A 27,761-nucleotide genomic window follows, 5' to 3' on the forward strand; every position below is an offset into this window, starting at 1 on the left:
AGACCTACAAGAAGTGAACACACCCCTCTTAGACAACCGTAATTCCTCATAACAAAGGAATATTATAATGTACTTTATATTTTATTGTGAAAGAGAGAAAACGGATCAGGCATTTTTTTCCCATGAGTTATTAAAATAATTACTTAACATACTCTATTTCATAAATACATTTGCAGGGAGGAAGCACAATGGTGGGAACAGCCGCAGCTTTCTTGCCTTCTTTCATTTCCCTCCTGAGTCGCACTGGCACATGTACCATGCAATCTGTTACGCTGTGAATCACCGCCAGTTTATCACTGTTGAAGAGGAGTGGAACTATTTATTGGTGTATGTGTTTTAATATTCTTGTACTGTGCAGCAATTGTTACTTAAGATTTTGATGCTGTGGTGTGCAGCGATACATCACGGCATGACTTGTACTGACACAGAAATTTGCTATGATTTTTATCTGTGCTTGGTTTTGTAATTTAGCTGTTGTTTCTTAAGCACATTTTATTTTTACCACTCTTTTCCCAAGCGCACTTAATTTTTACGAATCCTTGCATGGGTTGGTACGACGGCACAGTATTACCCTGTGTTGTCTGGACAAATTTATTAAATGCAATTAATTGCATCCGCAACCTCCTGACCCTTTAAAATTATCTGTTTATTTTCTCATCCAATTTGCCTTGAATTTCAATAGTGAGGTTTTGTACATGCTGTACTTTACCAATGCTGCTGTTAAAACCAAAATGATCCCCCTCTAAATCCCCTGTACCCTTGTTTTCATAAAAAAAATTTCAGCATAGTTTCTTCCTCATCTTATCTTGAAATTAAATGCAGAATTTCACCAATATATGTGCCGGCATTTTCCCATCATGCTGTTGAGCAGAGCTCTCCGATGTGGCAACCTTGTTGTCCTAAGTGTGACACTTTTTTTTAATGTGGAATGAACTATAGGCCTGTTCTATTCCATCACTGCCATAAGGCCTGTCTGTGTTGATAAGATTTACAACAAACAGAACAAAAATGTTTATATACCTTTTCCTTGTGGTGTAAATTTTACATTTTGTCTTTACATGGTAGTGGTTCTTTAGGAACGAAGTAGATTATATCTACTGTATAGGCGTTTGTGATTAATAGAGCCCGGAAGTTAGGTAAAATACCATTTTTATCTGGGTGCATATATCAAAGTGTCACGTAGAGACAAACATGTTTCCATATGTAGGGCCAGTTATTATTTTGCCTTTTTTTTGTGTGCCTATTTTAGCTTCTGTAGCCTATTTGGTAGTTTAATGCAATTTCTTGCTGTTTTTTAAATTGTTGTGGATATTTTCTGCTGTTATTTATGTATTTTAATTAATCAATGAAAAGAAAAATATATAATTTCAATGTACGGTACTGTATTAATGATAAAGAAAAAATCAAGGCGTAGGGACGTGGCGACCCCATCGTCCAGTGGGTAACCACTGCAGTTAGCCACCCAAGTATTGGCGGGAAAACCATACCTATTTAAGGTAGGAGGAAATGCCTGCCTTTCGTCAGAAAACATCATGAGGCCCTCTAAGGCTAACAACCTTAGTTGTACAATGTTGAACTATGTCCAACCCCTAAAATGAACATTAATATCATGGAACAAGCTTCTTACGAATTAAATTACCCTGAAGACAAAATCAGGCTTTCAGATTCCAGGGTGCCTGACATTTTGAAGCTCGTGAGTGAATCGGAGCACCACAAGAACTTTGCTAAATTCAAGAATAAGAGAAAATACTATTTTGGGACATTCAACATCAACTCCCTTATTCAGGTTGGAAAACTGAAACAGTTAACAGCGGAGCTACATTAACTCGACATCTCGATACTGGCCCTCCAGGTAACGCGGTACATGGATGAAGAACATTTTGAATCGGATGGGTTCAGAATCTTCAAAGGAAAAGCCGGAGAAAAGATCATGAAAAAATCCCGCAACTGGGAACAGCTTTTGTAGTAAACAAAAAGTTTCTAAACACTATAGTCGACTTCAAGAGTGTAAACTCAAGACTATCGCACATGACAGTCAAATCAGCAAATAAGAAATACACGCTGATAAATGCTCATGCACCAATAAATGAGAATAATAAAAAGAATCCCGATATGGTTGAAGAGTTTTGGGACAAACTGGGGGATGAAATACTCAAGATTCCAAAAAGTAACATCAAAATTCTCCTGGGGGACTTCAATGCACAAGTGGGGCAGGAAAAGAAGTACACTGAAATAGTTGGACAATATCCGGCACACAACAGGATGAATAAAAACGGAGAAAGACTGATCAATTTATGCAACATGAACAACTTGAAACTCATGTCAACCCATTTCAAAGCACGCCCCAACAAAAAGAAAACGTATCATCAAACCCCTTGCTAGGCGAATTTCAACTGGACCATGTAGCAATATCCAAGAACAATTACAAGGAAATTCATAACGTCAAAGTTAGAAAAGCGGTAAATGTAACATCAGACCATTACTTATCACAGATTAAGATGAATTTCACACCCGGACGAAAAACACATACCTGTGGCAATAGTGTGTCAAAAATTGACCGTGAATTACTCATCCAAGAAAAGAGGGAAGAATACAGGAAAAAGCTACAGGTGCCAAAAAACTGGAATGAAGTGATAAAATATCTGCAGGAGCCAGCAGTTGAATTAGCATCTATGAAACGTCGAAGCAAGCATGCATGGTGGAATGCAGAATGCGAAAATGCAATCAAAGAAAGATTTGAGGCATGGAAATCATGGAATGAGAATGACTGTGACAAATTTGGAAAAATCACGAGAAATAAGGAGAAGAGTCAGAAGAGAACACCTTAGAGCAGAAGTCACAGAAATGGATGAAAACTTCAAGAAAAACAATACTAGATTATTCCATAGGGCCTTTACAAATAGAATCAAAGGCTATATAGCACCGAGCCTGCATTTCAAGAAAACGGACAGAACTTTTGCCTGAACAATAAAGATAACTGTGAGATCCATGCAAAGTACTTTGAAGACCTCCATAACCGTGAATCGCCACGGGAAAAATTGGAGATTGAGAAGGACACAATCCAGAACCCAGATTCCAAACCACCAGACAAGGAAGAAGTAAGGGAATTAATAAACTCCCTAAAGAACAACAAAGCATCTGGTGAAGATGGAGTAATAGCAGAACTGAGGAAGATAGCCAATGATGCCTTTATGACTGAAGCGACAGAACTGTTCCGGAATATTTGGAGAGATAAAAAAATACCAGAAGACTGGCTAGTGGCATTAATACACCCGCTACATAAAAAGGGACCAAAAACAGATGTCAATAACTACTGAGGAATATCGCTTTTATCTGTCACGTATAAGATTTTTTCTCAACTCCTATTGAACAGACTGACACCGCAAATTGACCACAAGTTGGGAGAGTATCAGGGTGGCTCCAGCAGAGGGCGCTCTTGTTAGGATCATATCTTGAGTCTAAAAATGATAATCAAATATTACAATGCGTGACCAAAGAACATCTTGATCTCTTTCGTTGACTTTCAAAAAGCATACAGTTCAATAGATAGAGACACATTGATGGAAATTTTGAGAGAATATGGCATCGATCAAAAACACTCAACTTACTTAGGTTAACACTAACAAACACCATATCCAAAGTGAAATTTCCAGGAGAGATCAGCAAACCCTTCCAGATAAAAACAGGTATGAGACAGGGTGACAACTTATCCCCAACACTCTTCAACGTGGTTCTAGATAAGGTCATGAAAACACTGTGGAAACATAATGACTCAGGTAGTAAAAATAAACATGTCAAACCCAAGTGTTTGGCATTTGCTGATGATTTGCACTCTTTGCTGAGACAGAACAGGAAGCAATAAGACAGATAAATGAACTACAGGAGATAGCCGAGAAAACAGGTTTAAAAATCTCCTTCACAAAAACAGAGATGATGAGCACGGCTAGGAATTATGTGAAGAGAACAATGAAGATGAAATATGGCAAAGTTAAGGTCACAAAGCAGTTTAAATACCTGGGAGAGATTATCAGCAGCAACAGGATGGATAAAGAGGCCATGGGAAATAGGAGACTTCAGTTGGAAAGGTTAAACACTGCCACCAAAGCCATTTACAACAAAAATAATCTTTCCATTAATGCCAAACTAAGACATTATGACGCTGTGGTAAAACAAGTGATTCTGTATGGGGTGGAAACAGCAACACTAACAAACCTGGAAAAACTACTAAAGATTGAAAGGAGAATATTAACCCCTCAGTGCCGACCTCTATACGTGGTATAGACCCTCTTTTCTTCCGTATAGACCCATACATGGTTTCACATTTACGGCTATAGTGCGAAGAGTTTTCGAGGTATGGATATGCAAATTGTTTTGTTTCCAAGAAGACATTTTTGGGTTTACCAGTGTTGTAAATAAGAATTGAAAATTGTTAAAATGAAGTTGTTTTTGCAAGGATAAATATTTGTCAAGTAAGTCTGAGCACTAATCTCTGTTTTTTTTAAAGTCTGTTTGCTTCATTCTTTCCCACAGAATAAAATAAAGAAATGATATTCTGAGAAGTTTGTCTTTTCGCGTGATGTTCTTTGCTCTAATTTTACATTAAGAGTGAAGTTTATTTATTATATTTGTCTTTATTTCTCAGCTTGTAGTATTTTTGTAACTCTCCACGAGCGCACTGTGTAGGCATGAGTTAGTGCTGCTTCCTGTCTTATGGTACGAGAGCCAGTTGTTCATGGTATATATCTCATTTGAAAGACGATGTCTCGACCTTTTATCTCAAATATGTATCGAGTTGTTTCTTTCGTCATAAATGTTATTCTCCTCGTTCAGTTTATTCCTGCTGCTTTTGGTCTCGCTGCAGCTTCATCAGTCCGTGTGATGCGCTGCGCTCAATGGCTAGTGCCGGCTGTGGTTTGACTGACAATAACGTGCTTGAATATTGTATAATTCAGATGAAAGTTTAGTCGGAAGTAGTAGTGACAGTATTAGCAGCAGTGATGAAATAGATAATGTGGCTGTAGCGGATGCAGTGGTAAATGATGAGAGTGACGATGAGGAGGAACCAGTACTTGGAAATTTCGTGTGGGAGGCTATGGATAATTATACAGGTCAAAGAGAAGTTTTCTGATTCCTGAATTCTCTAATAATATTCAGACAAATCACAGGGACAAACATTGAGCAGATATCTTATCGGGTTCAGCTGATGGAAGGTTTGTTTAGATAATACGCTCGCTCGGGCGGGGAACGAAATATTCAAAGCCGGCGCGCATCAGATAATACAGTTCCAAGGTTGCAGAAAAGAGGTTTTACAGGAAATTAGCACCCAAGAGTGAGAAATCCAAACCTCAGAGACGTTGTATCGTGTGTTCAAAACATGGCGAAAAGAAGACGTTGGTGTACTGCTGCCAGGAGTGTGACTTCGGTCTCTGTCTTGAAGAGTGCTTCGAACTCTATCACATGAAACTAAATTACTAAGGAAATGTGAAACAATTATGTAATTATCTGCATGTACATAGTTCTATCATAAGGAATTCCAAATTTCGTGAATATTGGGCTACTCTTACACTTGTAGTAACGCTTGAAGTGAATCAATGTATTTCAGTCGCGCGTAGTTGAAATCTCATCCGGCCGCGGGATAGGAAGCTCTTTAAATGGCTGCGATGCGGAGGGGTTAAGGAGGATTTATGGCCGAAGGGTGGTAGAGGGAAACTACAGATTACGATCAAATAAGGAGATATACAAAATAACAGAAGACCTGGAAACAACAATAAGGAAAAAACGGCTGCGATTCTATGGACACCTGGTCAGAATGGATCCAGCAAGGTTAAATAAACAAATTTTTAATAAAATATACTACATGAAGAGCCATGGGGGATATGCCAAGCAGATGAAGGAAGAACTCAAGAGGTTAGGAATTGCAGATGAAGAATGTCGTGATAGAGACCAATTCAGGAAAAGACTTTCCAACATAAAAGTTCTTGTTGAAGAAAAGAAAGAGCACAGAGGGGGAAGATAGACTGAAAAGAGAAGAGTGCAACATTCTGAAAGAATGAAGGCACTGTGGAGAAAGAGGAAGGAAGAAGGGATGATAAGAAGGAAGTGAAGTGGTATTGGCATGGTCCTTAGTTTGGCCAGTTCTCAAGGAAAAAAAAAAAAGAAAAAAAAAAAAAAACCATTTATATAAACAATATTTTCATATTACACAAATCTCTATTGAGTGAAATTACACAAGCCAAATGGTCGAGAAGGTTGCCAGCTCCCGTCCTTGCTACATAAAATTAAGTGCTGGTGGTGATTATTGTTTTAAGAGGAAGAACAACTTGGTAACTGTCCTCTACTAGCATTCATCAGAAGGAAAATGGAAGAGGTCCGATACTTCAAAAAATGAGAGGTATCGGCAAAGGGCTCACAAAGAGCGTGAAAATGAAAGACTCCCCGGGCCTCGCAAATCTAATACCATTGGGGTCGGGAAAGATCAAGACTTGACCAAGGGAAGTCAGACAGGAAAGGTAGGAGTGAGGAACCTGACACAAGTTAGTGGAAGCAACACCAGACTCAGCTAGGGGAACCGTGGTCACCAACCTACACTCTCAAGTTGAGAGGCCCTGGTCCCTTTTTAGTCGCCTCCTCTTACGACAGACAGGGGATACCATTGACATTATTCTATCATCCCCACCCACAGGGGTTACATAGTTGAGAATGGAGCTGGAATAAACATGTGATGGCAATGGGGTTAAGGCATTTCCATTCCCCTATTTGAATAAATATTTTGAATTTATACTGAAAAAAATGAAAACTCAAAAGTGACATGCAAATATTGCTTGGGAGCAATCATTTTGAAAGTCTAACTAGTCTCACCTAGTGATGATAGCCACTTAATGTATCTATGCTAAAAAAAACCACAAAATTGAGTTATGTACTTTTCCTTGCGAACAATGGTATAATTCCATCCCCATGTGACAAAAAGGTCAGTGGTTCCCTGAAGACTTGCGTTCTGTGAAGGAATTGTAATCGAGTCATTTTTTTCTCCTAAACTGTAATTGAGCTCAATTACTTTTATTTTGTACTTTTCTCATCACTGCATATAACCTATTAATTGTCCGGCTCCATGGCTAAATGGTTAGCGTGCTGGCTTTTGGTCACAGGGGTCCTGGGTTCGATTCCCGGCAGGGTCGGGAATTTTACCCACAATTGGTTAATTCCACTGGCACAGGGGCTGGGTGTATGTGTTGTCTGCATCATCATTTCATCCTCATGATGCGCAGGTCGCCTATGGACGTCAATTCAAAAGACCTGCACCTAGCGACCCGAACTTGTCCTTGGACACTCCCAGCATTAAAAGCCATACGCCATTTCATTTCACCTATTAATTGAAACAGAATAATTTCTTATGCATAATAGCAATTAAAACAGAAAAAGACTAATTAATAATTTCCTTTTTTTGTGCTTTCTTCAATAAATTTGTCATTTCATTTCCAGCCACACTTCTATAATTATTTTGGACAACAGCAATGTTGCCACAGACAAAACATTAGCAGACATAGCCAGATCTTTTATACTCGGTTGTGGTATACAATAATTCAGAAAAAATTATTCGTAGTTTGCTGATATAGCCAGGCATCCATTTACTTCATTTAACCTAAGGTCTCAGTTGTGCACATGGCAGAATGATTTGCAGGGAGGTACAGTTCAGGGCACTAAGGGAAGCAGCCAGGAGCACAGGAGCACAGGGATATTTTTGAAATCTGAAGTTGGAATGAGATGTTCTTAAGGAATTTTATCATATCTTTTTTTCTTCAGATAATTGCAAGTAATTTCTGGAGTTTAAAATTATTAATTTACATTTTTGTTAGTCTGAGTAAAAATGGACCTATAGGACAGTTCTATGAAGTAACAAGACATATTTGTCTTAGGTCACAATTAAAGATGGTGTTGATGTATTCCAAGGATGGCTGTCGTAAGATTAATAAATATAAAGTTTCAAATAACTGAACACAAATGTATTTCTGAATACAATGAAACATTAAAAAGAACTCTTCAACCTGCACTACAAAAAAGATAACATGCTAAAACAACATTTTTTATTTACACACATCCATAAAAGATAAGAGTGCTTTTAGGGTGATACTCTTCTACAGCAGCCAGCACATGCAGGCACTTGACAGTAAGAATCTGCACAGGATTGCATTAAGTCCTGTCATTCCATTCATTATAAGGTGGTTTCAAAACAAGTAAAGACTTCAGCAGCAACACTTCTGTTTCCAGTACACTTTTAATCATGTTGTCGTCATCACTGTCCACTTCCTCAGATTCTTCCATAACATTTTGTACCATACCATCATCACCTAAAACCTGAAAAACACGAACATCGATCTGGACATTTGGCGCTGAGATAATTGGCGTTTTTCTTGACATTCCTCCACATAGGGTCAACCAATCACTACTGATCTCCATTTAGGGAAGTTGCCCAGGCAGCAGATTCCCTACCTGTTGTTTTCCTACACTTTTCTTAAATCATTTCAAAGAAATTGGAAATTTATTGAACATCTCCCTTGGTAAGTTATTCGAATCCCTAACTCCCCTTCCTGTAAATTAATACTAGCCTTAATTTGTCCTCTTGAATTCCAACTTTAGCTTCATATGGTGATCTTTCCTACTTTTAAAGACACCACTCAAACTTATGTCTACTAATGTCATTCCACGCCATCTCTCCACTGACAGCTCAGGACATACCTCTTAGTCGAGCAGCTCGTCTCCTTTCTCTCAAGTCTTCTCAGCCCAAACTTTGCAAGATCTTTGTAATGCCACTCTTTTGTTGGAAATCATCTAGAGCAAATCGAGCTGCTTCTCTTTGGATTATTTTTACAGTTCTTGAATCAAATAATCCTGGGTTGGTTTCAGAAAGGGCACTCACCCATAAAACAGGCCCAAATCCACATATGTAACACAGTTTGCACTTGTGATCCCATTAATGTGTGGGAGAAGCAGTGGGAGAAGTTGCTATCACCAATTGAGGAAAATAATTGTGTGTTCGGTAAATACGAAAGTTTGGAAGCTTTAAGATTTATTTTGCAGCACACAAACAAGAAAGTGACGATGAGCTCATGGCTAGAACAGTCCGGTCGCTAACCAGATGATGAACACTGCCAAGAAACGTAAGTTTACCTTAATTCCTTTTGATTCTAGAAACTCATGTATCTCCTTAACCCCAGGAATATCTTCTATCTTAGAGATGATTTCCTGCAACAAAGATAACAAGGAAACTGAAATCATTGCAGACGCCATATCCTGTTTGAATATTATCACTGAATATTATCATAAAATCATAAGTTGAGGCTATAAGTTTTCACAGAGAACAGGGTTGCCAGATACATAAAATCAAAATACAGAACAGAAGTGCAGTCAAGGAAACAACATGGTTTGTAATTTAGAAGTTGTAGACTTCATTTCAGAATGATAAAATTTATAATTATTGTGGTATCATAGTGCAGTTTGCAACGTGAATAAGTGACACTGTATTTATTGGAACATTTTTATTTTTTATTTCGTGTGGCTATTTCTAGCCGAGTGCAGCCCTTGTAAGGCAGACCCTCTGATGAGGGTGGGCGGCATCTGCCATGTGTAGGTAACTGCGTGTTATTGTGGTGGAAGATAGTGTTATGTGTGGTATGCGAGTTGCAGGGATGTTGGAGACAGCACAGACACCCAGCCCCCGGGCCAATGGAATTAACCAACGAAGGTTCCAGCCGGGAATTGAACCCAGGGCCCTCTGAACCGAAGGCCAGGATGCTGACCATTCGGCCAACCACTTGTGTACTGGGATTTCATTCCCCTTTAATCGTCCATTGTTTGGTGTGCCTGTTTAATTGGTGTGATCTACCGTTCAAATTATCTAAATGTGTGCTCTGCAATTATTGCATCATAGCTGAGTCGTACACTATTCGTTCAATATGGAAATCAATACTGGTGCGCATGCGCTCAACTTGTTTCTTGAGTGCGAGCTTCTTTCTCGCCGGAGACGTGCTCTGTGACTTTGGTCCAAGATGGAGGTGCGCTGGCGTGTGTTCAAGAAGACATCTTTGCTAGTCAGCGGAATGCAGTGGGATACTCCGGGATAACCTAACTGAAAATTAAGGTCATGCCTTAATCTCTTATCATTGTTATTCAATTATTTTCTTCATTTTGTTTCGGAATTCAGTTAGGTCATGTGTGTGCAAAATAGAGACTTTTTGGCAACGATTTTCTGCGTTAATTGTATAAGCATTATCCTCAGCACCCAAAAATTTCCTAACATGGACTAATAAATTAAATTTGTTAAAAAATATATTGCGAAACCGTGTCATGTGAAAGTAGTTACTGTATATTATTAATGTGGTAATTTGGAATCGCGGCATATGGGCTTACGGGTATAAAGGTCATTATATACTTATTATTTAGTTGGAATTCTTGTTTGTGTTCAATTTCTACTTGTATATTTTGGTGATACCTTATTATTATTGGTATATTTCATTCAAACAATATTTTCCTATTCTTGTAATGTGATCTCTAATTGTACCTTTATTTATTGTGTGATGTCCTGTGTTGGCTGATTTCTCGTAATGGGATCATTCTTGTTTTTCTGCTTCTTCTAAGGTTGGGTTTTAATTCTATCTCATATGCGCATTATGCTGCTTTCAAGGCCACCTCACATTAAATTCAATAACAACGATTTTGCACTGTGTTAAATCTTTTATTTATGTGCAATGAAATATATATATATTATACCATCTAATGTGTTAATAATAATTATTTTTTTTATAATTTTATTTTCTGTAACACCGCAGTTGGTAGAGTTGAAATTTGATCCTCCTAATTCTTAATTTTTCATTCATTATTTGTTACGTAACTTCTCTTTTGGTGTATGCCTTAAATTTGCAGGCCTTGCCTGTTGTTAATAATAGTTTGGCTTGTGAAGCTGCATTTTTCTGTTCGTGTGTAATTGTTCTGTAGTACTGGTAGTATTCAGTGTCACATTATCCATTTGAGGAAGCAAAATTCTTATTTGCTGTCACAAACTGGGATTGCTGATCAGACACCTGTCTATTTTGAAATGCCGTTGGAAAATACAGTGGATATGAAGGGTTCTAAAAGTGTAACCTTCAGAACAGGTGGTAACGAAAAGCAACAATGCATGATAATGTTGTGCATATTAGCGGATGGAACCAAACTCCCTCCATATGTGGTTCTGAAAAGGAAAACACTTTCAAAAGGAAACTTGTTGTCCGGTGTTATTGTTAGAACACGAGTCCAGCTGGATGAACAGTGCGTCAGTTGAGGACTGGGTAAAGTGCGTTTGTCAACGTCACCTGGGAGCTTTGTTACAAAAACAAAACATGTTTGTGTTGGAGAGTTACCGAAGACATAAAACTGACGCTGTAAAAGATATGATCAGGAAAGGAAAACCGATCTTGCAAAAATTCCCGGAGGACTCACTTCTATTCTACAGCTGTTGGATGTGTGCGTGAACCGGCCTTTCAAAACTGCAATGAAACAGTTGCACACCGAATGGAAGTCTGATGGTGATCACACATTAACACCAACCGGATGGGTGGTGCACTCCCAACGATCTAGTGTCCAAAAGCTTTAAGAAATGTGGAATTTCAAATTCAGTGGACGGTAGCGAGGACGACTTTTTGTGGAAATATGCCAGCGATGAAAGTTTCTATGGTGAAACTTCAGATGGCGACGGTGAATTGTGAATTACTAAGTTTTACAATATTTAAAATACTTCCACCGTTTGGTATTTTTTTTGCCTTTTGGCAAATTTATTTGTCAACAGTACATGTTTCGTTCCCTATTTAGGAACATCCTCAGCTGTTATTGTAGCTTAGGAGAATTGCTAAGATTTTAAACAAGTTAATTTGCAGGTACATTGATTCACTTAAAAACTACTAAAAATACCAATTAAATTAAATGATATTAAAAACAATGTAGGGGTTAGTGTGTTAATGATATGAGAACGAATGTGAATTGTGAATTATCTGAGTATTGGACTGATTTTATTTATGATTTTATTAATTGTACGCTATTTGAATTTATATTTGTGGTATATTTGAAGAAAATTAAATAGGTATGTAAGTTATTTGATTTTTTTATTTTTTTCCATACTTTGCCGTCTCAAATTTAGGGTACAGGTCTTATTCAGTGGCGGGTGGTATTCGGTATTATACGGTATATTCTTCTAAGATGAATGAATGAAAACCTACAACCAGTCTTCCAGTCAGCGACCAGGTCTGGAATGGAATGAATGAAGCCCCCATCTTGCAGTGAGAATAGGTACTGTGCCGGCTGCCGAAGCCTGTCACACTCCTTTGGGGCAATGATTAATGACTGACAAATGAAATGAAATGATAGTGGAGAGTGTTGCTGGAATGAGAGATGACAGGGAAAACTGGAGTACCCGGAGAAAAACCTGTCCCGCCTCCGTTTTGTCCAGCACAAATCTCACATGGAGCGGCTGGGATTTGAAACACGGAACCCAGCGGTGAGAGGCCGACACACTGCCACCTGAGCCATGGAGGCTAAGTATATTCTTCTAAGAATTGTATTTAAAAGACATAATTTATTGACCTGTAACATGATGTTTCTTTTAACCCGACAGTGTGGAGTGATGTGTAGCGCACGTCATGCAATGGTTGTCTGTTGCTGTGGAGTGATGTGTCTGACACGCATTGCACCACATCTGCATTGTCGTTCCATCTTGTGAGCTTCCTTCGAACTATGTCTGAGGTCTCTTCACAGTCATTCTTCATTCTTTCATTTCATACAACTATCGATTCATTTTAACGATTTTTCACCTCGTTATCGATGTGTAAATTTCATCGACTATTCGCTCGTGTACTTTTCCCGCACTGGCAACAGTAAATTTGTATAGCGATGCTATACAAGGGCATGTTAAATGAATGTTTTAGTTATTATGAGGATAGTAGTTATAATTTTAGCGATGATTCTGATGACAGTGATGTTGATATTGCCGACTTTAGACCGAGATGAGGCTGAAATGATACAGAAGAGACTGTTGTATCTGACACTATTCATGCTAGATGTGGTAGTGCTTAGTATAGCTTTTTCTGGGATGATATGGATAATTACATAAGAAATAAACATTTTATAAGGCCTTTTCACCCCAATGTTTAGTTCTCAATGATGTGCAACTAGTAAACTTTTTCTTTTTCACCTGAATTCGTCCAGATGAGTGTAACAGAAACAAATCGCTACACTTGGGTAAGGGTTATTCTGCCCAAAGGCAGGTCCGAACCTCTGCAAAGGTGTTCCTGAGCCAGAGTTTACATGCGGTAGGGTGGCCAGTTCCTTTCCCTTACACCCCCCCCCCCCCCAACAGCGCGCGGCAACCCATCCAACTCCTGACCACGCCCAATGTTGCTTAACTTCAGAGATCTCACGGGATTTGGTGTTTCAACACGGCTACGGCCGTTGGCTATCACTACACTTAGCGGTGCATAAAGACCCAAGGAATGTTATTTCCATTTCGATCTAGGGTGAGGGAATTGATTCCGGTCAACGAAAATGAGATGTATGTTACCTTAGCCCTCTTCATGTTGATGTGAATAGTACAAAAACTAAATGTTAGGCCTTACTTCTCGAAAAATTGTACCACCATGCCCCTTATATGATTCATATTTTTAGAAAAATTTCAATCCAAATGCAAATTACCTCACTTCAATGACAATGAGACTAAACACATTATATGCAGTGGATCAAAAAGCTATTTCCAATATAATCAAAATTGGTTGGAAATGAACAAGTATGGTATCATAAAACAGTTTGGTGCACAGGTATGCCAGCCTTTAAATGCCCAGTAAAAGCTCCTCCCGCATCCAGTGAAGGCTAGATTTTTAAATGCTCCCACTCAGAAGGGTTAATTTTAATGTCATCTGAATGAATTTTATTGTGTGTAAGCCCTATGCATCTGTATCTAAGAAAGGTCAAAAGAATGACTGAAACATGTCCTACAATTTGTAATTGTAATTGTGAAGTATAGAAAATATGGATAAATATATCATTCCTTACATAGGAATAAATTTAATTTGTTCTAACAATGACAGTTTGAAATTGGAAAACACTTGGCCATTGCCGTATTGATAAAATGAACACACTTATTTATCACCAGATGGCTCACTATTTGCAGGTGCATTCAGAGTAACAATACAATGATGTGTGGGGTCTCACGGAGTGTACTTCTATTGTTTCTTTTGTGATTGGTCAGTAGGTGCCAGGCCATTCAAAAATAGAACCAAAACTCACTGAGTCAAGTGTGATGCCTACCTGTGCCTCAGTTTTAAAATGCTCCATACGAGTGTGTTATGTTGAGAAAAATTTCCTGGCAGAAACAAATTAAGAACAACATCCGACTGAATCTTTTTCATATAAATTCCTCCAATTGTGTTGAAAACTGTCAGCAGTGTAATTTGACATCATTATGTGGTGTTCTCTCTGCAAAAAATTAGTTAGGAGCCATTTAAAATATTTTAATTTATCATTTTTTCACATGGATATGTCTTATGGCTGGAGGTCATCGGAAAATTTGTGGAACGTGACAAAATATGTGATGGAAGTGACGTCACATTAGTTGTTAGCGTAGGCCTCGGTCGCCAAAGATGCTGCGGCTGTGGATTTATGTAAACAGAGTGTGTTGTAATAGAAAGTGTATCATCAGTGATGTCACATTAGTCGTTACTGTACACCTTGTTATATGTTATTAATGATGATGATGATGCTTGTTGTTTCAAGGGGACTAACATGGTATGAAATGAGATGAAATGGAATGAAAAGTAAACGTCCAAAATCCTCCACTGATCAGATTTCAAAACATGAGGACGAAGAATGAATGGATGGATATGAATTTAAAACAATCGGTGGATCCGGCCCGCAATGCCTCACATTCACAGAGAATGACGTAAAACAATAGTATTACTGACCAAGGGACTGCTTCTATAGCATAATACCGAATCGATGATGCTTGTAGTCAAAAGGAGTCCAAAATCCAAGCCATCGGCCCCTTGTAACGGTACTTATCGCTACAAAAGTAGAACCATGGTATTTATCATATTGCAGTACTAATCAAAAGTAGTGTAGACTAGCGGTATTCCACACATTATGGTACGACACAAAGGTAATTTACAGGCAACGAAAACCTATGGTGTTCGTCACATATGTGTACTAACCACAGGGACCCGCACTATCCCGTGGTGTTCCTCATATGGCAAGCCAGAACCATGGTGTCACCCACCCATGGTGTCGCTCCTAAAGTTATACTAATCACAGGTATTGTAAAAGCCAGCAACGCACTCTATTGCTACTAATCACAAACCTATTTTGTACCTAACATATTGGTACTATGCGCAAGTATAAGCGACCCAGGGTGTTCCCTGCGTGGTGGTACTAATCACAAGTAGTTGCATAGTTCTAATACAATCATCCGTTGGTCGCCCCTTTTAGTTGCCTCTTACGACAGGCAGGGGATACCGTGGGTGTATTCTTCGTCTGCGTCCCTCACCTACATGGGGTTGTGTGTTTGGTCTGCGAGAGGTATTTTATTTCCCTCAAGTCCGCCAGCAAGCCGGTCAGGACCCCCCTATCCACCACCTGGGACGCGCCATGTGGGAGTATCACCTCTCCCCCTGCTATGCCAGCATAGTAGGTTCGTGGATATATGTTATCAATAGAGCCTGGATTTCCATGCACTATCACATCTTAAAATATGCATGCATTCATGCACTATCGTATGGCAAAACATGCACAATAAACTGGAAAATATGCACTATCAAAATTCAGTTCAACATAGTTACATTTTCAGCTTCTTTTGAAACCCTGTACGTACAACTAAGTTCTCCAAATTGCCTTGATTGTCAGCACATTCTTAAACACAGAAAATTATATTTCTACGTCGCAATAAATGACAGGTGCATGCTTAAATGAAAACATTCGGGACAAAGTGAGATCAAATTGTATGTCTTTTGCATTTTCACCACACAATACGTCTTTTATATGCTTGACAAATTCAAAATTAGGATTTGAACGGATCACTTTGTACAGCTTGTCGCTAGCTGCCACAGCTAATTTCTGTGCGATGAATGCAGACACATTTAAATGTCTTCAATAACTGCTGACGATTTGACAAGGGGTAGACCTGTAGCTTCCAATTTTGGTACTGCAGTAGGCAATTTGCCAAAATTTGATTTTATATAAATTAAGTCTTACTGCATATTCTTTTTGCTGAATTCCACTCACGCATCTTTAATGCAAGCAACGTCATCTACTCACTAACTCTGTACGACCTAAAACCAGAAAAAATAATTCAATTAAGAGATAAGTTGCAAGCGGACAAAGTATTTTTACATATATCTTAAATAGTGTAATATTTTAAATTTAATACATATTGCTATCTTGACATATTTATGTTCATGATACATTTAGTAACTGAAGATGATTTCAACAGAGGATCAAAACTAGTCCTGCAGTCATAATGTACTTTTAAATGTAAATACATACAGTATAATTAACACTATACAAGTACTGATTAAGTGGAGAACCCCTAACCTACAATATGAACCGTAGGCCTTAGTCACTAAAGATGCTGTGGCTAATCAATATTTGAGTTTCATTTAGTGATCGGTAGCTTTCCTAAATTTGTGTTGTGGAGCAATTCAAATACCTTGACTTCCTCATCGCAGCAATGATGACAGACTTTCAGATGCCTGAATCCGGATGCCCCAAGTCACAGGTATACAAAATGATAGAGAGTGCACCCAGTCACTCTCTATTGATCAGAGTGCTGGCCAGCCAAAGCATGAGCAGGTTTTACATGCTTTGGAAATGGGAATGTTCTGGTGGAACCTTGGACTAATGCGATTCGACCACACAAAGAACGATGACTTCCTATGACAGTTGCGAGTCATGCCAATTGAATGGGTGCTCGCAAAAATGGGCTAACCAACATTTTGTCAGAACAGAGATAAATCAACTTTTGCAAATGTCAAAAAACAAAAATTATACCATAAAAATATTTGTTTCATTATTTTATATTGATGTAGTACCTTTAAATTATCAGTACCATATATAGGAACTGTATTAAAAACGAAAAGTGCTTGGAAAAATAGGAATGGAAGAAAATTTACTTCTGCGTTGACCTAGCTATAGTTAATAGTTTACCTTAGATTCATAACCAAACTTTATTTTATGATCATACAATACAAAAAGGTGTTTTATACAGTAAACTAGACATAAAGATGCCGGCCCCTGTGGTGTAGGGGTAGCGTGCCTGCCTCTCGCCTGGAGGCCCCGGGTTCGATTTCCGGCCAGGTAAGGAATTTTTTTCTCGACCTGAGGGCTGATTCGAGGTCCACTCAGCCTACGTGATTAGATTTGAGGAGCTATCTGACTGTGAGATGGCGGCCTCGGTCTCAAAAACCCTGAATAACGGCCGAGAGGATGCGTCATGTTGACAACATGACCCCTCGTAATCTGCAGGCCTTTGGGCTGAGTAGCGGTCGCTGGGAAGGCCAGAGCCCTTCCAAGGGCATAAGTGCCGTGGGTTTTTTTAGACATAAAGATGCTTCAGACTTATTTTGAAATATGACATAACTTTCCCTCATGGGACAATCATCAGTCATATGGGTCATATTCTAATGCATTGGAAAATGATTTCTCAGTCACCTCTTGGCCATTTCCAGCTGTCAGTTCTGTGTAATACTGGTGATCTATTGCAGGGACATTCAAGTAGCTCAAGCAAGTCCTTAAGCTTTGCTGGCGTTATTGGCTTTGTAACACTGTACTGCAAGTGATGGCCGACCACCATTACTCTTCCTTTTGTAAAGGTCAACACAATCATATTCCTCAACAATACCATATTTTAAAAATACTTAAATGGTACATAAATAGTATGCCTGAAACTTTACTAATTAGTACTCTTTGCTTATTTACAGATACCATTCTCTTGGTTAATTTTTCTAGCCAAAGTTGAGTGCTCACAAACTTATCACTTGTCATTTTTACTACTTGAAATGGATTTCTTACTCTAGCTCTTTTTACTAAATCCTTCCATTCATCTGGCACAAAAACAAAAGAAACACCCACAACCACTAGTATACATGGGGATAAGGTTTGCTAACCTACATATAAAGCAACGCCACCTTTACGGCCTCCTCCGTAAACGTCTGTTAGCCTGATTTTGCAATAACAAAATTGGACTAAATAAAATGGCATAAAATTAAAAGTGTTGTATCTCATCACACAGGATTGCCTCATGTTAGCCCAACTCACAGAAGATACTTTGAACCTTCCGCAATTGATGGCAGCACATAACTCATTTTTTCCAAATTTGTTGGTTAGCCCGTTTTTGCGAGCACCCATTCAGTTGTAGAGAAACTGTGGGAAGGTACTCTTAGATGGTATGGATACGTCATTCATAACAAGGACAGCCATGCGTTTGAAGCCTGAAGGCCAGCAACTGCATGGTCAACCGAGAAAAACAGTGAACGGATCGCATCAAAGAGGACACGGTATATGTGAACGTCGCTCCAGACAATCTGTTCAATTGGTTTAAATGGAGACAGATATGCCAGCAAGCGGACCCTGCCACTGTGCGGGAAGAGCGCATTCATGATTCTTTTGTGTTATACAGTTGGAAAACTTGCTAAATAAACACCTAACCAGCAAGACTTTGCAGAACAGTATACTGTAGCAGGAATATTATTTTTTCAAGTTAGACAGGGTTAATTTAAACTCATTAAAACATACCTCTACTTCTGGTCCACTGAAAATCTGTAAGAATATTACAAAACTGGTGCTAGATATATCCAAACCAGCACATAATTCCTTAATCTCTGTTAGTGGTACCATAGCAATGGCCGTCCGCAGTAACCCCACCAGTTTCTTGTATTCTTCTGAATCTTCTTCACTATCAGCCTTGAAGAAGCTGACGAGACCGTGGGGGTCACCAACAGAGTTAAAACCCTGGACATAAGAAATACACAAACGTCATTAGAATTTCCTAGTACAGAAAATAAAGCCATGGACATTCACTGCTCCTTCACATAAACTACAAGAGATGGGACAATGGAGATCAGTGTTCGTTCATTCATCCATCACTCTTTTGCATCAAAAACCTTGGTGACAATCAGTGGCATAGGGGTTGATAACTATATACTCTGAGTGGCCAAAAGTCATGGGAAGGGGTGTCCCCTTAGAAAATGTGATGTGCATGACCCTTGATGTTGTGGCTAGCTGTGGCGTAGCTGAGCAGTCTGTCACAGACACCAGTGTCGTGAAGTTGGCAACACGTCACGAGTTAACCGACTTTGAATGTGGGATGTTCATCGGTGCATGGCACATGGGTCACAGCATTGCAGAAATTACGCGCAAATTCAGGTTTCCCATGTTTCCCATATTGAGGGTGGATCTTCAATATCGCAGAGAGAATGTTACCACCCATGTAAACCACCACATGGGAAGAGCACAGATGTTTAATGAATGGACATCACATCACCTCAGCAGAACCATACTGGGAACTCGATGGGCCACTGTGAATCAATCACTGTCCAGTTGAATGTTGGGAGTCGGGAACCCATTTCTACCTGGACAGTAAGGAGGCAACTGCACCTCATAGTCTTCACCATCCGACAACCAACTCGTGTCCCTTTGCTGACACCATGACACAGAGTTCAATGATGTGCATGGGCCCGCGAATATGAGCAATGGACCATGGAACAGTGGCAGCATGTGGTATGATCTGATGAATCCTGGTTCCAGTTGTATTGAACTGATGGGCGCGTGAGAGTGCGGCGTATGCCCCATGAAGCTATGGATCCTGCGTGTCAACAAGGAGGCAGGAGGTGGCTCAGTTCTGGTCTGGGAGGCGTTCTCATGGTCAATTAGGCCCCATTCTCAGGTTACAGGAAGCGTGACAGGTACACCTTATGTGGACATTCTTTCAGACCATCTGCATCCCTTCCCAGCCCTAAAGTACCCTGATAGAGATGCCATGTTTCAACAGGACAATGTACCATGTCACTGCTCGGTGGTGGCACGCAGGTGGTTGGAGGAGCACTCCAGTGAAGTTACAACCATGGATTAGCCCTCCAGATCTCCTGATCTTAATCCAATCGAGCATTTATGGGATGCTGTCAATGCTGGTGTATGCTCCACGAACACTGTACCGACTACACAAGACTAACTGTGGGTAGGAGTGCAAGATGCATGGGTCCAGATCCCTCCAGAATGATTCCAACACATTGTAGAGTCGATGTCTCTCCATATTGCTGCCATTTGCGTGAAGGAGCAACTCGTTATTAAGATCACAGTTAGTGTTTTCCCCACGACTTTTGGCCACTCAGCATATATTACTTTTGATTTCCTAAAAGCCTAACAAATATAATACACAATGTAGAAAACAACATCTTCAAACACAATCTATAAATTTGACCATCTCACTACACTGAAAAACAGGAGATAATATAATCTGCCTTTTCAATACCATACACAATAAGCTGTTCAATACATATTTTTTGTACATGTTCAGAGAAAACATAATCCTCTTCTTCAGCGAAAAAGTATTTACCAAAATCACGATGATTTGATTATGACAACTTGTGAGATTGTCATTTTCAAACACGTCAAATATACATAAATAATATGTTACATATGTCATTATTCAGTTCCACTTTCCATTTTTGCCTAGCTGGCTTATTGTTGGTTTGGGAATAGGATGTTTTTCTTTTAATGGATACTTGTGTTTTAATGTTACATTAACACTAGGTGTTGTTTGGAGGAACCTGATTATTATTAAAAAAATACAAACTAATACTCTCAATCGCATTTAGATGTACACCATATGAAACTTGCAATAGTGAGGAACAGCAGTGACTGCAAGCAATGGAATGTTTCTTGAAAGTAGCAGTGCTGTTAGCTCTCACGCTGGTATCTTCATCTTGTCGCGATATGGGAGCTTGCATACCTAAATGATCTTAAGAGCTATGCCGGCGGAAGCGTGAGCTTCTGGCAGGGCCTCCCAAGCTGGACAGGTCAATGGTAATAGGTCAGACTAAGAGGGATACCCTGGTACTCCAGGCAGTGTTGTCAATCTCCAAAAATTGAAAAACCATACAGAAATTATAAATAAACCATAATTTTTAACATTAAACCGTACAGTGCTGATCATCATCCAAAGACACTAAAATTCATAGAATGCATGCAATAATAGCAAACAGTAATTATATCAAATAGGAATAGGAAATGCCTGTTTTAGTACGCTGTAAACGGTCCATTGTTCTAAATGGTATACGGTATATTGTGTTCCATGACAAACCCTAAGAGTTTTATTTCTGCACTGTGTGCTAATTTCTGAACACTCACTACGTTAGTTTCTTTGTTGAAAACAGCCTGAAATTTCTTTGACGGGTAAATCTTGCATGCTTTTAATGTGCTTTTCGCTTTTGTTGTGTATTTTAATATTACTTAATTCCGAGACAAATATCATGTTACAAACCTTACACTTTGCCCTATCCTCTCATGTTGGATCAGGACGCAACCCTTTGTTATACTCTTCTATACTCTCCCACGACTGCCTGTACTTATGTTTCCTTCTGGGTGTTCTAACAGAAAGTTTTATTTGTTTGGGTGTCAAAGGACCTGCTTCACTTTTGGAATCAGAAGTAAACACCATCTTTCCCGGCCCCGCGGTGTAGGGGGCAATGCGTGCGCCTGTCACCCAGCGGCCCCGGGCTCGATTTCCGGCCGGGTCAGGGGTTTTTAATTGTAAATGATTAATATCCCTGGCCTGTGGACTGGGTGTTTGTGTCATCCTTAACATTCCTTTCCTCACATTCAACACTCTACACTTCCGCAATTCCACTTACATGCAGGTTCCTATCATATGGTGCAAGTAGTGGCAAGAGATCTACAGAGGTCGACGCCACGAACAAATAGCATTAAAAAAACCACACCATCTTTATTTGTTAACATAATTTATTAACATAACACAACCCAGCATGATTTTTGCGGCAAACCATCTGATAAGTGATTTCAACTAAATAAGGTCTCCTGATACCAAAAATATCATTGCTCCTTTTGTAACACATCCAGTTTTCGTGTTAATTGCCACTTACTGTCTGAAGATGTCACCGAGGCTTTGTGATAAGAGCAAACCGGCTGTTGTTAGTGTGGCAGCGGTAGGCTTTGTTACTGTTGCGTGTGTGTTTGTCAGTCCAAACATCCTTCACTGCCTTTGCCCTCTCCATTGAATTCGTCTGATAATAGTCTATTTTTAGCTCATGGTAGCAGCAATCCGATGAAGTCCTGTGACAGCCAGTTGAGTCGTGAGTATGGCACAAGTCTGACCTTTTTACATTGTGTTGTGAAAATGGCAAGTGTGTTAGGAATTACAAGAAGATGTGTGAATAAGCTAGACTCATTCTGTTGCATGTGTGGGTGTTATACTATGAAGGGACAGAGTAGGCCAATAACTGCATTGGTGAAACGTTTGTGTTGTGCATATTTTAAGGTAAAATTAGGAGACTTGGACAAGTCGAGGGCTCCCCACATAATATGTAAAAATGTGCCTTGTAAACCTATGACAGTAGAGCATTGGGAAATGTAAGGCCTTTCCATTTGGGATAAGGATCATTTGGCGTGAGCCCCAGGACCATAGCAGTGACTGTTACTTTTGTCTGTGTAAAGTAGCGCAGGAATCAATACGAGAAACAAGGATGGTATTGTCTACCAGAATTTCAAGTTGGCGATGAGACTTGTTTCTCATGGACTGGAAATTAAAATACCTTCACCTCATACCAGTTTATCTGACTCAGAGGGTTCCTCATATTCCGATGACGAGCAAGTCGATATGGACTTTACACCAGCCACAGATGTAGTAAGTCCACAATTGTTTAAACAGTCAGAGTTGAGTGATCTGATATGAAACCTTGGTCTCACGAAGGGAAAAAGTGAACTGCTAAGAGTCATGACTGAATGAAAAAAATCTTCTTGTGCCTGGAACTACCTTTTCTTGGTATAGACATAGAGATAAGGAGTTTAGGAAGTATTTGAAGAAGGAAGATGATGTGACCTACTGCTGTGACATTCCAGGATTGATAGAACAGCTACGGAGGGATTAAAATCTGGAAGAATGGAGACAAGTTTGTGGATTCCTCTAACGAGCTTAAAAGCTGTACTACTTCATAATGGAAACATTCTAGCTTCGATTCCTGTGGTACATTCTGTTTCACTGAAAATTATATCACAATGTAAACTGTTTTAGACAAAATCATATACAGGTGATGTATGTAGTGACTTGAAGGTGTGTGGTATTCTATCAGTACAACAAGCAAGCTTCACTACATTCCCTTGTTATTTATGTGAATGGGACAGCAGAGCTAGGGACAAATACTGGTCTACACATTCCTGGCCCAAGAGACAAGTTTTGACACTTGGTGTAAAAATATGCTATGAATGCTGTCCTAATTTACTCACAAAAAGTTATACTGCCACCACTACCCATCAAACTGGAAATCGTGAAGAGGTTTTTTAAGGCTTGGACTAATGTAGCCCAGCCCGTTTCAAGTACATTGCAAGCAATTCTCCACATTTATCAGATGCAAAGGTCAAGGAAGGCATTTTTAACGCACCACAAATTAGAAAGCTTCTGAAAGATGGAAACTTGCAACAGACAACGAATGCTATGGAACTTGCTGCATGGATTTCAATGAGGAATGCCATGATGAAGTGTACAGGAAATGTAAAGGATGAACAGTATGAAACAATACTGAAAAATGTTGGAGCACATGAAAGAGTTGGGGTGTAGAATGAGTCTGAAACTGCACTTCCTTCATTTTCATCTCAATGAATTTGCAGAAAATCCTGGGGCTGTTAGTGAGGAGATGGAAGAGAGGTTCCATCAGGATATCAAGATACCAGGGGAGGTGGGATGTACATTGACGGCCGGCTACTGTTAGTGTTTGAAAAGAGAAGACAAACATGATGCAGTCAGATGCTGGGCAGCCAAGCATTCATTCCAAGGGGACATCTAGGACTGTTCATTACAATTGAGAACATGTTCCTGAATCGCTGACTAACTTTACAAACATATTAATCTGAATTTTAACTTGAAAAATCTGAATATCTGCATTTAAAATGGAAATTATGAAAATTAACATTCATTAAATAAAATACACACTCGTCGAACCTTGTACTCACACTTACTTGTTACCTGCTTACTTACACATACGTTATTTGAAGGGCGCCAGCTGTCACTCAGTACAGCAATAATAGAATGAGACTCTTGACCATCTCTAGGGTGTGGGGTAATAAGCTTACTTTTGACAACATACCATATAAGTTCTGGGAAAAGGAGATTGGCGTTCGGTTTCCCCATTAATTTTGAGGTTAAGATATTTTACTGTCAATGAAATGAAACTATGAATTCGTTTGATAGAACAATATATATTCTTTAAATAATATATCAAAAAATAGTGAGTCTTGTTGCGATAAAACAGATGAGAATGTGAAATTATGACATTGCAACTAAAAGAAACTAGGCATGAATTTGAATTCTTCTTGACCGGACATTTAACAATTTATACGAAATATTTCCCTCACTGATTCACTTGACTGTACCTTCAACACTTTTAGTGTAATTACGACGTAATCCATTGCTCTGGTGTTTACTGTAGATGTGTCACGCCTAACGTGGTGATACATCCTTGCGACTGCTTCTTCTCCATATCATCTGACTTCTTTGTAAGTCAATATGGTATGACCTCTTGGCAGGTCCAGGGTTGCCCTCTCTGACTCCTTGGTAAGCCTTGTGTCCGCGTCTTCCACTAAGTGACGGACCAACCATTTGGTCTCACTCTCTCAATGACCAATAATGGCTCACTGAGTCTTCACCATCTCTCGTTCACACTGGCTGGCTGACCAACCAAGGCCTCTTGATCTAGTAGACTACTTCACTGTACTGCATCCGTATAAGTAATGACTGACGCTACAATGTGCATCCACCTTATATAGACGTTGGTTGACACAACTACGTAATCTCCAGAAATAACAATGACATACTCCCACCTACGCGACAGATATTACACACAGTGGTGAAATAGCCCCGCGGCGATCGACTCGGTGCGCGCATATCTAAATAAATACGATGACGTAGCCATGGAGTGGCGATGACTTGGCAGAATCGCCAACAATATTGCACAATGCACCAACGTCACATCCGATCTCTGATATATACAACAATTCTCACTGTACAGGTGTTTAATGATAATCTACACATACGTATATATGTATACATCTAAGTGCAATCTTGCAAGCAACAGGCAATTGCAAAATTGAATAAAACGGATAATTACAATAATAGTACAATATCACAGATAACATAATAATAATACTGACATAATAATAATAATAATAATAATAATAATAATAATAATAATAATAATAATAATAATAATAATAATAATAATAATAATAATAATAATAATAATAATAATAAAATACAGATAAAATCATACAATAATAAAAATACAGATATCATCTTGTAACGGGATTTGAACCGTTACACAATAAATGCTAAATATTTCATTGTAATTTTATACTGAATAATTATTCATTGTATATAATAATTCAAGGCAATATTCACCTATTTAAAATGTAAATAATATAAAAAAATTATAAATATTTCCGAAATAGTTAACTTTTGTCGGTGAAATGAAATGGCGTATGGCTTTTAGTGCCGGGAGTGTCCGAGGACAAGTTCGGCTCGCCAGATACAGGTCTTTTGATTTGACACCCGTAGGCGACTTTCGCGTCGTGATGAGGATGAAATGATGATGAAGACGACACACCACCCAGATCCCGTGTCAGCGAAATTAACCAATTAAGGTTAAAATTCCCGACCCTGCCGGGAATCGAACCCGGGACCCCTGTGACCAAAGGCCAACACGCTAGCCATTTAGCCATGGAGCCGGACTTTTGTCGGCAAGTTTACTTCTTATATGCAATATTCTTATTTTGATATATACCTATTGCGAGAAAACATGACGTGGTACATAGGAATGGACAACGGATTCGTGTTCAGCGACCCAAAAAAATTAGTTAAGATGACCTATCACACCTCTTGCCGCAAGGAAAAATGTTTAAAATGCTGGGTTGTGTAATTAATACAGGGAAAGCTCACCAACATGAAACTGAAGCAATGCACTGTCATGCAGAATAATTTTTAAGTACATCACAAGATAACTCATAGGAATGACAAAGTAGTATTATCCATAATATTTATAACTAGATGCTGCACTGTTACCCGTTTGATGTTACACCATCCTTCACATTTTTTAACGGCTGATTAAGAAATGCTTGACAGAGTTCGGTGTGAGCTGATTCAACAGTGTGACTGTGAACATAATACAATTATAAAGTCTGAAGTAGGGTAATCCCAGCAGCAGAGTGAGACTGAAAGTCAGTTTATATAGACGCATCATTGGATAATCTGAAACCAGCTCAGAGGTGAACCACAAAATTCAAAACTTGGGAGTTCCCTAGAGAAATGAAGGCCACCTCAAACATGTCCAGGAAATGAAGTATGTTCAAACAGGAGCAAAAGAACATTTTGCATAAAAATCTTAAAATTTCCAATAATAAAAAAATGTTTTAAAACTTTCCCAGAACTGTATATAACATTCGAACTATACACCGCATACAGGACTGAAAACTGTAAATCTACAGTTCAAACTGTATGGTTGGCAATGCTGATTCCAGGCTGGCTAACAACCCCATACTGGAAAAAAAAAATCATTATGAAACTCAAAGACAGGAATAGCCGGACTGGTGATAATGGTAAATAACTCATGCAAGGAAATGGAAATATGATATGCATATAGCAACTCCGAATGTTCAAACCTTGAATAAACCAGGAGCACTAAACAATCTGAAACAAGAAATGGGTAAGTACAATTTTGGAATAGGAGCAATTCAAGAAGTCAGGTCGAAAGGAAATGGTGTTTTTAGAAGTGGCAAATATACAATTCTGCACAGTGGAGGAGCTAGAGGTGGATGGCAGATGTACGTCAGCAGTTTTGAATTTTAAGCTTGTAAATGAAAGAATAGGTACTGTAAGGGTGAAGGCCCATTTATTACCCTTGCACCTACAGAAGACGCTGAGGATGAAGAGAAAGATACGTTCTATGGACAACTGGAACATGAAATGGAATGCATCCCAAGACAAGATGTAAAAATTATACTTGGAGATTTCAATACGAAGGTGGGTAAAGAAGAAGACTATAGGGAAACAGTTGGGAAGGAAAGCTTGCATGATGTGTCAAAAATGATAATGGACAGAGGCTGATTGATTCTGCCATGGGTAACTCAATGGTGGTGAAGAATACATGGTTTCAGAAAAAGAATATCAGGAAAGCCACTTGGTGTTCACCAGAACAAATGGGAAAGCTCAACATTGGAGCATTTCCCTTCCCTATACAACTGTAACCAGTGGTAAACAGTGCTGCAGTTCCGGATGGAAAGCTGTCATGGCAAACTCCGAGCTTACGAAATCAATACCTAAATGCAAGCTCCATTTTCAATGGAAAGGACAGTTTTTCTGCATCTCCAAAGGAGGCCTTGCCCTATTATATTCAAAAAAGCTGGATTCACAGCTTGAATTAATATCAATGCAAAATGATATGTTTTGAAACGTCTGTGTCACGGTAAAGTTAGTG

General features: G+C 39.1%; 1 protein-coding gene across 1 annotated transcript in view; it reads right to left on the reverse strand.

The window, feature by feature from the left end:
- Window positions 1–7,985: 7,985 nt before the first annotated feature.
- Window positions 7,986–27,761, reverse strand: part of LOC136881311 (uncharacterized) — a 39,546-nt gene continuing 19,770 nt past the window's right edge. Inside the window, exons 3-4 of the mRNA XM_067154120.2 lie at window positions 18,799–19,014; window positions 7,986–9,240 (exon numbers count right to left, since the gene is read on the reverse strand). Of these exons, the coding sequence (XP_067010221.2) occupies window positions 9,109–9,240; window positions 18,799–19,014 (348 nt within the window). The 3' untranslated portion in view covers window positions 7,986–9,108. The remainder of the gene's footprint in view (window positions 9,241–18,798; window positions 19,015–27,761) is intronic.

This window comes from Anabrus simplex, chromosome 9 (genome assembly GCF_040414725.1).
Source record: "Anabrus simplex isolate iqAnaSimp1 chromosome 9, ASM4041472v1, whole genome shotgun sequence".
Taxonomy (NCBI): domain Eukaryota; kingdom Metazoa; phylum Arthropoda; class Insecta; order Orthoptera; family Tettigoniidae; genus Anabrus; species Anabrus simplex.